Source organism: Perna viridis, chromosome 1 (genome assembly GCF_037379345.1).
Source record: "Perna viridis isolate PV_CMFRI_1.1 ecotype Kerala chromosome 1, ASM3737934v1, whole genome shotgun sequence".
Lineage (NCBI taxonomy): Eukaryota > Metazoa > Mollusca > Bivalvia > Mytilida > Mytilidae > Perna > Perna viridis.
This window is the reverse complement of record NC_142445.1, coordinates 14,447,456-14,462,769: the sequence shown is the minus strand read 5'-3', so window position 1 is coordinate 14,462,769 and position 15,314 is coordinate 14,447,456. Positions and strand designations below refer to the sequence as shown.

Genomic DNA, 15,314 nt, shown 5'->3' with positions numbered 1-15,314 from the left:
AAAGCGGTCTCACGCAATCACGCTGAACATAAGTATTTTGGTTATAAAAATTGAAATAATGTGTTAAATGACACTTTATTACATAATGATGAGGATTTCAGAAAAATGGTATCCAGACATTTACAGGTGTTTCAAAACTGAAGCAAGTCTACGATTGAAGTTGAATGAATGGCAAATATTGCAATCATCGTGCCCGACCGTCCATCGGAAACCCTCCCTACTGAGTTTTGCTGAAAAATATATGAAGATCTCATTATTTGTATAAAGATAATTTTTGCCGAAGTGAGATAAATCCTTAGATGTACGTGATAGCAAAGCTATTCTGCTGCTAGTCTACTTACAATAGATGTGTACATCAGGGACAGTTGCATATGTATAATTGGTTTAAGAAGGTGGTTGTTTTATAAGTAGACACAGAACATGGTCTTACACAGACCGTTTAAAGAGTTTCACTGCTATGTCTCATATTATATTGAAATGTAAATAAATAACATCTATACCCCATTCATAAATACATTAACTTCTTTTAATTATTTAGGGTCCTATGAATGACTTCCTGATCAGTCCATTTTCGTATTAGCATGAAGTAGTGTAAAAATTGGACTGAATCCAAGTTTACCTAAATGCACAAGCATAGAAGCTGACAGTTACTCGTGAAATTCAATGACTATTTACAAAATAAATATTTCCATTCATTTGGTATAAAAACATGAAATTTAAAATATAGCAGCTCAAAACCCTGGTATATATACTATTACATAAAACTCCACATGGATGGCTACCAAACTTTAACAACCTTAGTTCAGACCAGTAAGAGATCTTCGACTGTCTTGCTAATCTGACAAAATCTTACTGTAAACATCGCCACATATCAAGTCTACGGAACAGTTAATGAGGCATTGTCAATTAACCAAGAATATGTGTGGACTGTTGGACAAATGACTCATATACATGTAGTATATACCCAACAAACTTTGTTTCTGCAGCACTTATATGAAAACTAATAATTCTAAATGACACGCAGTTGAGTTAGCAATACCCAGAGTTGCATGGAAAACTTGAAGAAAAAATGAAAAGCAAGATTGGTTACTTTCTTTATGAATGAAAAAAAATAAATGCTATAAATAATATCTTTCAACAATTTTACATAAATCATTGTCATACGATCTTATTACTAAATGTAAGAGCCATATTAAGTCTATAAAAGACATAATTTCACTTATTAAATAAACTGTTCAACCCTTCTCAACCATACTACAGGAAACTTCTGAGGTAGCCACAAAAGAGAATGGTTATACTTTCAAAATTATATTATTTATAAATAAGTTTGATTAAAAATATATCACATACTCTTCTATAGAACAGATAATGTAACCCTACAGCCACAACATGCATTATTCACTGAGGCCCAAGTTAAATTTTGTTTTTCCTCTCCCAACCTACCCAGAAAAAATAGGCCATACAGAAAATACTTCATTCTTGTTTTAAAACTGAACATATTTTTTTCTTTGAAAGTGAATGTCTACAATCATCACACAGACTGAGATCTTAAACTGTTCTCATTGAAATAAAAATCATTTTCCTAATGTAAGTTGGGAAGATTAAACAAACAATTAACTTAAGCCTAAAGAGAGTAAATATAAATATCAATCACCTTTATAGAGCTAATACGACTGATTAAATATTTATCACTCCACTAGCTCTTCAGATTGCAAAAAATGCACAAGGCATGAGCATGTCTCATTAAGAATTTGTAGTATTGTATCAGGGGTTGGGAAGATAAGGGGCCATGGGCAATTTCCCCCTTCTAACAGAACATGGCCCCTTCATATACAAGAAATTTATATGTTTTGTTAACAAACGGCCCCTTCAAATTTAGTATATCTTTCCAAAATCATGAAAATGGCCACTTCAGAATTTTTTTTTCCAAACCACTGTAATGTAATACTTCACATAAAAAGAAGGAATGAAGTACAGTAGTTTTTGAAATAATGAATATACCTCTGTGTAGGACAATAAGGTGCTCCACAAACTATACAACTTGTTACATAAACATTAATATTTGGTTGCTTGCTTTCTATGTCTAGCATCAATATCATTTGTAACCGGCAAAATGGAAAGGAAAGGGCTGGTAAAACATCTCAGCACTAATCAAAAAGTTGTATGAAGACAAAAAATATCAACAAGTCAAATATCTCTCCAAAACATAAAAAAAATGATTTGAACGGCACAGCTTGACATAACTGCAGAAGTTGAAACCCTGAACAGTTTGAGCAGGTATGGACACCATTCAAACTCTATACAGCTCTGAATTTTATTTGTGATTCACCGTAAGGCTAGATTCCAAGTGTGCTCTTTTTAGCAATAATTCCTCAACAAGCACAACCCCAAAATCTTCCTTTTTTGGGGGAGGGAGAAAGGAGTGGGTGGTTAGCATCTTGTGGTACAATTTCAAATTGATCCACTCTTTTAATCATACATGTATTATCATATCTCTACACAAGGGAAATGCTTATTTCAGATTCCTTTTTTGCCTCTCACTCCTTGTCAGTTCAACTCACAACCCTCAGAATTAGTCCCAGCGATCTTTTTATGGTATGTCACCTTGTGGTACAATTTTAAAGAAAACAATTCACTTGTACTCAACCTATTGTTCCAACATGAAGAAAATGCTTGTTTGTGGTCACTTTTTTAATCCACAATTTAAAAATTGTTCAAATCATAACCCCAAAGTCAATACAATCCTTCCTTTGATTGTTTGGGACCTTGTGTTACAATATTTCAGAGATCCATTTACAATTAAAGAACCTTAAAGAGTGCGCTCACATATGCCATGCGTCCTAATGTTGGCTACTCAAGTAAATTTGTTTGTAAGATATGTAGAAGGACCCCAATAAAAAAAGGAATAAGATCGTTTTTTTTTCCCCAGGTTTTAGACTGTGATTTCTTTGAGTTTTAGTTAATCCAAAGTAAGTATCATCGTAGTGGAACGAAGCGTAAACTTGAGCTGTAACTTATCGTGGTGAACTAATATACCAAAAATCATGTCAATATCTACAAGCGTTTAGAAAAAAGTCCGGAAAACTGCTATATCTGTGAATTTTGCTAAGTCCAAGGCCCTTAATTTCGGTAAAAATCAATGGAGTGGAACAAACGTCGAACTTGACCTGTAACTTATCATGGTGAACTTATATACCAAAAATTATATAAATATCTGCAAGCATTAAAAACTGAAAATGGACTGACGGACGGACGGGTCAAAAACATACCCATCGCAACTTCGTTGTGTGGGGTATGAATAGTCAAGATATTGTCTGGATATCAGGAAAATGTTTGGTTTTGGCCCTTCACTTCTAAATGGTAAAGGTCTCAACCCCTAAAATCAATCCAAGCCTTCTTTTTTTTGGTACGACACCTTATGGTAAAATTTCAAAGAAATCCATTCATATTTACTCAAATTATTGTCAGAAAATCATGCAAATGCCTGTTTCTGGCCCCTTATTCTTAAACAGTTCAAGTCATAACCCCCAAAAGCAATCTTAGGCTTCCTAATGTGGTATGCCACTTTGTGGTATCATTTCGTAAAAATAAATTCACTTTTCCTCAAGTTAGTGTCCAGACATGAAATGTCTACATGACGACGACACCATGATAACATTATATGATAACTAGATAAATGCTAATAATATATTTCTAATAAAACACATTGAATAATTAAAATAACAATTCAAACACTAACTAGATATACAATGTATTGTAAACAGATCTGGACCTGGTCACGCCACAGCTTGGATCTGGACCTGGCCACGCCACAGCTTGGATCTGGACCTGGCCACCCCACATTATAAACAGATCTGGACCTGGCTACGCCACATTGTAAAAAGATCTGGACCTGACCATGCCACAGCTTGGATCTGGACCTGGCCATGCCACATTGTAAACAGATCTGGACCTGACCACGCCACAGCTTGGATCCAGACCTGGTCATGCCACAGCTTGCATCTGGACCTGGCCACGCCACATTGTAACTAGATCTGAACCTGGCCATCCCACATTGCAAACAGATCTGGACCTGACCACGCCACAGCTTGGATCTGGACCTGGCCATGCCACATTGTAAACAGATCTGGACCTGGTCACGCCAAATCTTGGATCTGGACCTGGCCATACCAAATTGTAAACAGATCTGGACCTGGCCACACCACATTGTAAACATATCTGGATCTGACCACGCCACAGCTTGGATCTGGACCTGGCCATGCCACATTGTAAACAGATCTGGACCTGGCCATGCCACATTGTAAACAGATCTGGACCTGGCCACGCCATATTGTAAAACAGACCTGGACCTGACCACACCATCTTGGCTAAAAACCACTAATTCCACTTCCCATAGGCTTCTATGCTAATTTCACAATATTCAATGGCTTCTCTGGACTTTACCTTAACTTTAACCTGCAGATGACTATATATCAGCATGATTCTACATATGTCAGCTCACAATCCTCAGAATGGCATGTGGGGTTAGCAGACTTGCAGTGCAGTACTGGTCACCGGAAGTGAAGGGTCTATAAATAGCATGGGAAATCCCAGTGTTTTCACAAGATAGGGGTATATTTAAAAATCATTATGGAGATTAGGCTTCACATCACAAGAAGCAAAATGCACCTATAAAATGTACAGAAATGTTTTTCCTTTCAGAAACTGTTTAAATTTTTAAAATAAGATGAGAACTTTTTTCACAGCACTATGAGGAACAGGGGTAATTTCTGCGTAGGACTATTTTTGCGTACGTTCCAAATGCTCATTGGTTGAATTGGTGGTCTGTAACCTAAAGAGTCACTTTTTGTCTTAGAAAAAATAAATAACTATACAGGTATCTTCCTACACACATACTGAATGCATTTGCAAAGTTTCAGTGAAATGTGACAAGCACTTTTTTAAATATTTGATTTTTAAATATAGGGTAACCAAGTTGTGCGAGCAAAAAAGTGAAAATATTCTACCATACTGAAATGCATTAAATATTTGCAAAGAACTTTTTCTGACTTTTCAAATAAAAAATATCAATCACAACTTGTTTTTTAACAATATTAATGAAGAAATAGTTTTAAAAGTAATCATTTTCTGAGAAATTGGTCTATTTTTAAAAATTTATTTCTGACATGCCTCCCCCTTTTTCTTGATCACATGTCAAACATCCTAAATCTTTAAATTTTCACAAAAGGTGATATATTTGGCTTTAAATTTGTAAATACAGTGTTTTCACATTAAAACATGACCAGTAAAGGGCACCTAAAGCAAAAAAAGTGCTCAATAATGGATTTTCCATGTTGCCATAGGGGAATGCTTATATGGCCTTAACCGCAGTAATGAAAGTGAGTTTTTCCTCATTTCTAACCTAATTTTTGCTCAAATCTACACAAAACTTGATTTCAAGTGCTTATTACTACCATATTTAGGTAAATATAGCCCTCAAAGTTTAATATTTGATATTTTTACTAAATTTTCTACACTTTTTACAAGATAGGACATAAAAATCAGCCAAAAAGACCAATTTTCCATAATTTGGACCTATAACTTAAAAAAATGCATATTTTGAAGGATTTTTGTAGTGTATTCCTCTCATGGCAAAGTTAACAAGATCTTCAAGTAGTTTAAAGCTATTTCAAGAAACTTTTCATTTTGCCATGGCTTCAGCTTAAGGCTAAAAACCACTAATTCCACTTCCCATAGGCTTCTATGCTAATTTCACAATATTCAATGGCTTCTCTGGACTTTACCTTAACTTTAACCTGCAGATGACTATATATCAGCATGATTCTACATATGTCAGCTCACAATCCTCAGAATGGCATGTGGGGTTAGCAGACTTGCAGTGCAGTACTGGTCACCGGAAGTGAAGGGTCTATAAATAGCATGGGAAATCCCAGTGTTTTCACAAGATAGGGGTATATTTAAAAATCATTATGGAGATTAGGCTTCACATCACAAGAAGCAAAATGCACCTATAAAATGTACAGAAATGTTTTTCCTTTCAGAAACTGTTTAAATTTTTAAAATAAGATGAGAACTTTTTTCACAGCACTATGAGGAACAGGGGTAATTTCTGCGTAGGACTATTTTTGCGTACGTTCCAAATGCTCATTGGTTGAATTGGTGGTCTGTAACCTCTTGTAAACAGATCTGGACCTGACCATGCCACAGCTTGGATCCGGACCTGACCAAGCCACAGCTTGGATCTGGACCTGGCCACGCCACATTGTAAACAGATCTGGACCTGGCCATGCCACACTGTAAACAGATCTGGACCTGACCACGCCACCTTGTAAACAGATCTGGACCTGACCATGCCACAGCTTGGATTTGGACCTGGCAATGCTATAGCTTGGGGAAAAGTACTTACTACATCCTACAATCATTATTTTCATACACAAATACGTTTTGAAAACAGATGTGCATTTACATGTACATTTTATCTGTGTTTTTGATCCATGTCCATAATTATCCAAAATAACTAGGAACAAACGTTTGGAGTAACAATAATGATGCATGTATTTTATAATTAAATGAATTTCTACTTTATATATACATGTAAAAACTACTCTCTATTTCATTGCAGGATAAAAACAATACACGTATCAGGGTATGTAAATAAAACCCAAAACAACATGTACAGCCTATATGTAGATGAAGCTTAGGGATTGGAAAAATGCAAGGCTTCATCCATGCCAACACATCCCTAAGCCTCAAATGCAAATAATCTGCATTTTTCAACAATACCCTACATGTAAAATTGTAAACATATATCTGATCTACAAATGAAAGTGGTCTTGATAAAAAGATGCTTGTATTTACCTTGTGATGTTTAAATCAAAGTCGACTTAATATTTTTCAGGATATAGACCTTATAGGGTGGTTAAAAAATTCATACACTATACAAGTGAGAGGAACACAGTTTTCAAAAGTATGCACCATTGATTTATATGAACATAAATTTGCTGAAAAAGGACAAGTATGAAATATGTTCTAACATATTTTAAAATTTGCTTTCAATAAGAAGTGCTTACATGTATCTTACAATACATTTATGTTAAGACTAATTTTATGAATATTGTTTAAATATTGGTCCATAACATTCATGCAATATGTTGTTTCTGAGACAATAATTGTTTTATCAACACCAAGCTATTTTCAATTTTCATTATATCACAGGGTTGGATTGCAATTCATTGAGGGCTGTTTTGAACATTTTTATGAAGTTTGGAGCTATCAACTATCACCAAATCCTGCAAATGAAATATTTCTATGGAATGATACAAAATGTATAGAAAAATTCATATTTCAACAAAAACTCTCTAAGTCTGGCTTCAAAGCTAAATACGTCTATCAGCAGTACAATAATTTGAAAAGCATTCATGGAAATTAGATTATGAATGGATTTAGAAACTGCATAAACAAGGATATTCAGATTGACAAAAAAAGACCCAATCTTTTTGCTTTGGTAGTAATGAAAATATTTTCCTATTGCTGTAAGGAAGGACATTTGGTTTCACTTTTCAATAAATACCTGGGATAGCTATACATTTGCTCAGTATTCCTCCTCAAATTTAGCTAAACAAATCAAATCTTAGTGATGAGACTTGTCTTCTTCACCTCTTCAATCTAACAGCAGAAATTACTTGTTTGGAATAATTTAAATGCAAAAGAAAATTAAGGTTTTAAACCTAAAATTACAGTCATCCCCATCATCATCAATTCTAATTACTTCACAACTATTCCTTTTTGACTGACAGGTTCTTTTACACTTGTTACCTGATGGTTATTACTGCAGGTATTTACTATTTTATTTAGGTTATACATGTATGCTGGTTCACCATATCCTTTCTTTCTCCTTTATCTGTATATAACTGCAAGGTTCAGCTGCTGGAATCTGTTATGGTACAATGTATGTAGGCAGAAGAGAGTATTTTGAGAAGTTTCAAGAAAGAAAACACTGCATCCCTACTTTGAATAATGGAGACATAAAAATTTTGTTGGCAGTAGCTTCCATTACCACTAAATGAGAAAGTGTGATGGATGATGAAACAATATACCATACATTAAAATGTGACTAATTTCCCACTACACAATGTACAATGTAGATGACACAATTATTCCTTGAATTCTTAAAAATTCACTACAAAGGTAACATAATACATGTAACTCATATAAATGACTCTCCTTTGTTTTAATTTAAATGAATGCTTCACGCAGCACAGCTAGATACCCCCTTAGATGTTCAAACCTGAACAGATGGGGCAAATGTGGACACAAAATTCTATACTCGGCGTCACATAAATAACATACTGTTAAAATTTGAATAAAAATATTTTCTGCGACTTTATTGACACCTACCGTCGTTTAAATTGTCTTAAATGACTTGCTCATTCGTTTAGCCAAACGGCTTCTCCCTAAATATTGAATCATTAAATTCCGGTCAGATTTTAATTCTCGGTGCCAATATTTATATTGTAAAAAGTCGGCCATGTTTACAGTGATCGGGTTGCTAGGAGATGTTGTTTACGTTTAAATGGTTTGTCCAAAAACCGAAGAACCCAGAATGCATTTCGGGGTTATTTTGGATATCTCGGATTTATTTTACGTGAACAACGTACAATACCGAGAAGTTGATCAAGCAGACGATTGTCACCGGAGTTCGACGGGAACTTACGAACTTCGTTTGTAAACAAATCGTCCCGTAAAAATCCACATGGCGGATATTAGTATGGGATTTTCCCGTAAGGATTTGTTACGCATGATTTAAGCTAAAAAGCGACTTGTTTAGGGAGAAGCTGTTTGGCTAAACGAATGAGCAAGTCATTTAAGACAATTTAAACGACGGTTGGTGTCAATAAAGTCGTAGAAAATATTTTTATTCAAATTTTAACAGTATGTTATTTATGAGATGCCGAGTATAGTCGGATACAGCTCTGAATTTAAAAAAAAAAATCAACATTTCATGAAAATTGCTTCAAGCGTGATCAAGTTACTGTGCAAATGATTTTATTGGAAATTCCCCCTTTTTATGAATTCGATCCAAAAACTTAAAAATGGAAAATCGGAAATTTATTACATTTGAAAAAGTAAGCCGAAATCAATGAACAGTAATAAACTTTTTTCCAAAGCTTCATGAACAATGGTGCAACTATTAGGAAGTTATATACTTAGAACTCTGAAATCCCTCCATTTTATGAACACAGCCCCATAACTTTAAATCTTAAAATCAGAAATTTACAAATATACATCAATATAGTTAGGCAATTCACAAAAAGTTTCATAGACATTGCTGGAAGAGTTTTTGATTTTTTTTTTTCAGTCTGAAGGTAGAAAATATGCCCATTTTCATATAAATAAAGTGACAAAATCAAAATAAAAAAATAAGAAATTTATAAAATCAAAAGGGAGCTGGTATACCATAATACATCCCATCAAGAAAGACAGGCATATAAAAAAATGCATTTACAGATATCACCTTTGATTTACCTAAAAATGAAGACCTTCATTATTTCTTTTGTCAATCTACCTCAAATGCAGTTTTAACCAAATATTGCAATTGTTCCCCACTTAGATTCTCCTATGAAACTACAAAATTCATAAGTCTGATTTATCATCAATAACCTCAAATGAAGATGAGGATTCATTTCCATCCCCTACTTCTAAACGGTCCTCTGGTTTTGAGGTATGGATAACATCCTTAGCTGAAGTATCAGATGAAGTAGCTTTATCTTCATCCTTTTTACTGGGACTAGTTTCTGGGCTAACAACCTGCTCCAAGATGACACCAGAGTCTTGAAAACAGGCAACATTGGCAGGAATATCATTGCCGATTGACAATTCTGGCAAGACACAATTTTGTATATCATCAAGAGTTACTTCCCTTTCAGCAGATTCATTAACACTAATTTCTTTAATTGGTGTTTCTGAGGGTTCTTCTTTGACTTCATCCAATCTAAGCACATCATCTGAATCGTCATCAGAATCTTCAATGATGCTGCTCATATAACTTGTGGCAACAGAAAATTCACTGCGAGATACACTTCCTCCATAAGAACTGCCACCAACAGATTCATCAAGATCATCATTTTCACTGTCATTTCTGTTAACTGCTGCCTCATCAACATAAAATTCATCCTGTTTAGCAAGAGGTGCCATGAAATGAATGGTTGATCCATCATATATTTCCAGGAATGGATGTGCACATAATTTCCTGTCCTGAAAAATAAATTTTGACAAAATAATGAAATAAGTGAAGTTATACACAGATCCTTTTAAAACATTTACAGTCAATCTATGGTACCTGTATTTGTGGGTACCAATCTTTGCATCTGTCATTCCTTTGCTTAATTGGTTTCTAAATTGCTGGATTTTACCAGAGCATCAATGTTTCCAAAATTAACTTTACACCCCTTGGGCACTGGAGTTCATGGTGAGTCTGAATCACAAAATACACAAACAAGAGGCTCCCAGGAGCCTGAATCACTCACCTGGTTAAAGTTTGTCTTTCAAGGGCAATAAATTTAACACGGAGTTGTCCTACAATTTTGATTCAAGAAGACTTTGCAAGGAATATCATAAGAATCATTTCAGCAAACAAAGTTTCTTTCTATCTATTACAGTTTTCAAGATATCGGCTGAAAACTGTAAAAAAACTTTATTTTTCATCTTTCAAGGAAAATAACTCTTACAAGGAGTCACCTGACAACTCTGATCCCTGAAGCTTTTGAAGGCCTCATAATAAGGGTCATTTCAGCTATAGAAATAAATTTGCCTAATGGTTTTGGAGAAGTATGCGAAAAACTACTGTCTGACCATTATGTTCTATTTTAGTAATGGCGGGCATTTTTTTTCGATGGATCAAAAATCCCCACATAGGTTCTATGCAGGATACCCCAAGGAACATTTATACCAAGTTTGGTTCTAATCAGCCAAGTAGTTTCAGAGGAGAAGAGTTTTGTTGAATTGTTCTAATTTTCATCTATACACTTCTCTAACGTTAGCGAAGTATATAGATGAAAATTAGGCATAGAATAAACAGTAATAAATAGCAAGCGAACATGTCAGAGAACACGCATAATAACTCAAATATGGAAACAAAATGATTTAATGATATTTTTGAGGAAAATTAAAAAAAAAAAAAAAAGAATCCTGGTCCCAAGTGCCTCTGTGAAAAACCATAAAAAAAACCAACAAAACCAAATAAATTTATGGGCCTTCAAAATCAGGATTGAACAAACATTTTTGGTTGCCTGTCAAGTCATCCTTAGAATAAAAATCACCAAGCACAGATTGTTACAGATGTTCTAAGAAACATTCATGTTTAGTTTTGTAAGAATCTGTCCAATAGTTTCAGAGGAGATGTTTTTGAAAACGAATGAAGACAGACAAATAGTGATGGCCTGATGAGCTACAAAAGGAACAAAGACCATGTGACATAAAAAGAAGTAGAATTGATGTATATTTTATATGTATACCTTCACATATGCAGATAATTTTGGGTATACCCTAAAAACTGCTATCATTATGGACATATAACTAGTGAAGGGAAAATCTGTTTTGACTGCATATGACACAGCAGGCAGATGAAAAATCTTGTATCCTTCTTCCAATAGTTTCTTCTTCTGATCTTCATTAGGAACTTGACCATTTTCGGCTAGAATTGCTCCAACTATGTATCTACATTCACTTGCATGAACCTTCAAATAAGAGATGTAGATGTTAATGAATACCTGTCCAAGTAAGTCATTTAGAAGTCATACAAATATGTTCTGAATGAAAATATCTTCTAGGAGGGGTTAATAAAGATTTTTGACAATTCTAAAACCCTCTTAAATTGGATGACCATGAAAATACTGTTATATATGCAGCATGTCAACAGTCTTTTCTAAAGTCTTCTTTATGAATTTGCCGTTGTGATTTACTGTATACCCTAAAAATCTGTGTATGCATTCAAAATTAGATTCAAATTTTGATATTGATTTTCAACCTACAATGTACATGTACAATAAAAAATACATAGACCAAAAACAGAACTGATTAATGGTATGTACATGTAGGAGGCATTCATCACTTAAATCTGGTGACATTTAAATCCACACACGACGAAGAATTTCACCTCTTAACAGGAATCTGTACCTCTACATAAACACAATAATGGTGGCCGATGATCCTTGTCATTCGTCACTTCTTTAGGTATGCCAGTATTTACAGGTATAATAAGTTCTTTGAAATTTAATAGAAGAATAACCAGGTTACGTGTATGGAAACAAAACAAGTTCATTATTGTTGTTTTGAATTTGTATTGGAGGGTCATACTAAAATATGCCTCCATACACCTGCCAGGTTAAAATAGGCCTGTAGAAGAAAAGCATAAGCCTGCAGCATAAATAGTGTTTTCTGAGAAAATAATGTTATATTAGCTTAGGAAGATGTATTTTGTTCAAATAAATTATACTTTCATGAAATTATTTGTTGATGGGAAGTAGAACTAGCTGATGTAAATAACGATCTGGCAGGTGTTCAACAATCATGATTGGGCATGCATATTTGTGTATGAAACCCAGGACTCCAAGTACATATCTGATTTCCCAAAAAGCTGTAACTACATAAAAAGATTATTGTATTCATTTTACATGTATTTATTCATATTTATTGATTTTATTTCTAAATTCAACTATTCAAACCAGCAGGTGAATACATTTCTTCTACAGGCGTATTTTTAACCTGCAGGCGTCTTTTAGCAGGACCAGTATCGGAGGCTTGTATTTTGACCACCCAAGTGGGGTTAACCAATGTTGAACACCTTCAGACAACAAAAAAAAACACTGGACAGTAACCTATGCTTGTATTATGTTCTCTGTTAAGCACACTTACAACCTTAGGGTCATCATAGTATATTCCAAGCGTTCTCTGTTCTGGTTCCAGGAAGGGGGCTATTTCTGTAAATAGTTGACCACTTTCTCTGTACGGCCCTTTGGCAAATTTGTATGCAATGATGACTTGCTCAATGGGTGGCTTCCCCGTACCCACTTCTACATTATGAAAGACGCCTGACACATAAACCAGTGCAAATAGAGTTAAAAACAACAAAAGGGCCACAAATAATATCAGAACTACAAGAATCATATCAACTTGCGCCATTTTACCATCGGAATAATCAACTCTCCAGACTTCACTTAACTCTGATGTATATATGCGAGAAGTACGAATGTGTCAGGTGTACATAACTCTTTACGCGCCAAATGTCATGTTAGTATGAATCATCCCTATATTTAGACAACTTTTTATTTAAGAAAAAGAATAAAAAACGAAGTACTTCTCCTAATCGTGGGATATACAGGGTGTAACTTTCGTCTTCATTTAGACACCTACCATTGTCAAGTATTAGCAAAGGGGGTCTGGGATCTTTTTATAAAAAATGTCCCGTTTTGGGGAAAATACTTGTCTATCAAAAAATGAAAATAATGCTTCTAAATTTCCCCATTATTAACAGTTCCAGGGCTGGTCCGTGCAACATAAATTGTAACTGGTCACGTATCACTGGTCAGTTTCAGATCAGTCATCGATCCGTCAAGCCGATCTATTAAACCACTGATAGCATCACATGCGCACAGAGCATGCACTCAATATATTTTACAGATTCCATTGTTTTATCGTCAATTTTACACATATTACAATAATGCAGTAGATTTAAACATCATTTAATACTTATATATTACATTTGTGTTATTCTTAATACATTATCTGTCATTTTACATAAAAAAAAACAGCGATAATATCAGTCACTGGTCATCGGTTATCGATTCTATCAGTGATCAATCAGTCAGTGGTCCATGATCCGTCAAATCGTTGCGCAGATCAGTTCAGGATCTGTAGCAGGCAGATTTTTTAATAGAAAAAGTGATATTGGTTGCTGCCGAAATAGAAATAAAAAATTTGCAATTGCATAAAGAAAAATTCTGTCCAACATCAAATTCCAGGTCAATGCTTAATCTGATCATCTAGGGACTTTATAGTCCCTGAATGAGCTGAATGTATCTAGATTCGTGCCTTTTTGCTAATTGGGGGGTTAAATCAACAATAATAGTCCAATACCTCCTCTCTGAATCTGCCATTAGATGTACCAGCAGGTATATGATACTGACAGTGAAATTATAAGTATGCTTGTAAATAGGAAAGGTTTTATTTGCAAAAATAGTACATGTACTATGTACCCCATATATGATTACATTGAAAAATACATGGAGAAGCCTCAAGTTTAATTTAAGTAAAATCTGAATAGCAGGTACACATCTATATTAACTGATCTTGTTAGTTTCAATTTAATTCTTCATAAGGGTGAAACAAAGCATCCCTGAAAAACAATTCACAGACCCTGTAACCTTCATCAATGTCTGCTTATCTTGAATATCAAGGTTTTCCAAAGGACTTAATAAGTAAATAAAATGTTGGTTAAAGATGTTACAGGGCAGCAGTCGGCGTATGGTTCAAGTAAGAGAAATTCTTAAGTGAAGAATACAACAATAAGGACAGAATTTATATAGAAAAAGATTATTAACATTTACACTTTCAAAGAGCTTTTTTATTGAAGTATTTTGATATTACCTGGAGCTGTTAAAATCCATCATCCTGCCTTAAAACACCTGTATTGCTTGCTTATGGACTTTTCATCAAAGGTATAAGGGTTTATAAATCTGATTTTTTTTTTGGCTCAATGTAAATTAGCAGATAGAACACAACAGTATTGAGCCATGAAACAAGTTCCTCTTCCTGTTTTTTTTAGTTCTAAGATAGGTGACCATTTCTAAAGCTGACCTTGAAAAAACTGATGGTTTGCTGTTTATCTACCTACAAATCTAAAACCTACCTACTAAAATTTTGGTCATCCTTTCCATGACAATTTTTTTTAGCACATTGGCTTCACTTTTTGCATTTTTGCGAAAAAAAAATCATCTAATTACATGTTACTTACTCACATTTAAAATTGTAACTCAATACACAACAAAACAATATTTTTTTAAGGATAGCTTAAATTTTAAAGCAATCTTGGATAAGCATAATGGAATGTGTAGAACTTAGAAGTATGAAAAAAATAGAATGTACCATCATACAACCTCAAGATGCTAAAGGAGATCTAAAATGACATTTTTGCAAATCAGAATTGTGGTTTATTAGTAGTTTAAATTAGTCAAATGAGATCTTCAGGCAAAGAGGCTTTTTATAACTTCCCTCATTTAACATAGGCCTGATGTAAATAGAAGTTTGGTATACACCAT

General features: G+C 34.2%; 1 protein-coding gene across 3 annotated transcripts; it reads right to left on the bottom strand.

Moving 5' to 3' along the window:
• Positions 1 to 1,077: 1,077 nt before the first annotated feature.
• On the bottom strand, positions 1,078 to 13,238 carry LOC148627381 (uncharacterized). 3 transcript variants are annotated; one of them, XM_088572094.1, is made up of 5 exons: positions 12,913 to 13,238; positions 11,514 to 11,735; positions 6,326 to 10,254; positions 3,829 to 4,362; positions 1,078 to 3,772 (listed from the first exon to the last, which is right to left on the bottom strand). In XM_088572094.1, the coding sequence occupies exons 1-3, from the start codon at positions 13,177 to 13,179 to the stop codon at positions 9,634 to 9,636; spliced, it is 1,110 nt and encodes a 369-aa protein (XP_088428220.1). In that variant the 5' UTR covers positions 13,180 to 13,238; the 3' UTR covers positions 1,078 to 3,772; positions 3,829 to 4,362; positions 6,326 to 9,633. The 3 variants fall into 3 exon arrangements, with proteins under 3 accessions (XP_088428220.1, XP_088428209.1, XP_088428200.1); XM_088572083.1 differs by having other exon boundaries at positions 1,078 to 4,284; positions 4,317 to 4,362; XM_088572074.1 differs by having other exon boundaries at positions 1,078 to 4,362.
• Positions 13,239 to 15,314: the final 2,076 nt, after the last annotated feature.

What these genes read in the sequence shown, in the direction of transcription:
- LOC148627381 (XM_088572074.1), bottom strand. Translation starts at nt 13,179, where the DNA reads ATGGCGCAAGTTGATATGATTCTTGTAGTTCTGATATTATTTGTGGCC. An exon ending in ACTATGATGACCCTAAGGTT is followed by an intron (nt 11,736 to 12,912) that starts GTAAGTGTGCTT and finishes TCTTATTTGAAG; the next exon opens with GTTCATGCAAGTGAATGTAG. An exon ending in AATTATCTGCATATGTGAAG is followed by an intron (nt 10,255 to 11,513) that starts GTATACATATAA and finishes TTTATTTTTCAG; the next exon opens with GACAGGAAATTATGTGCACA.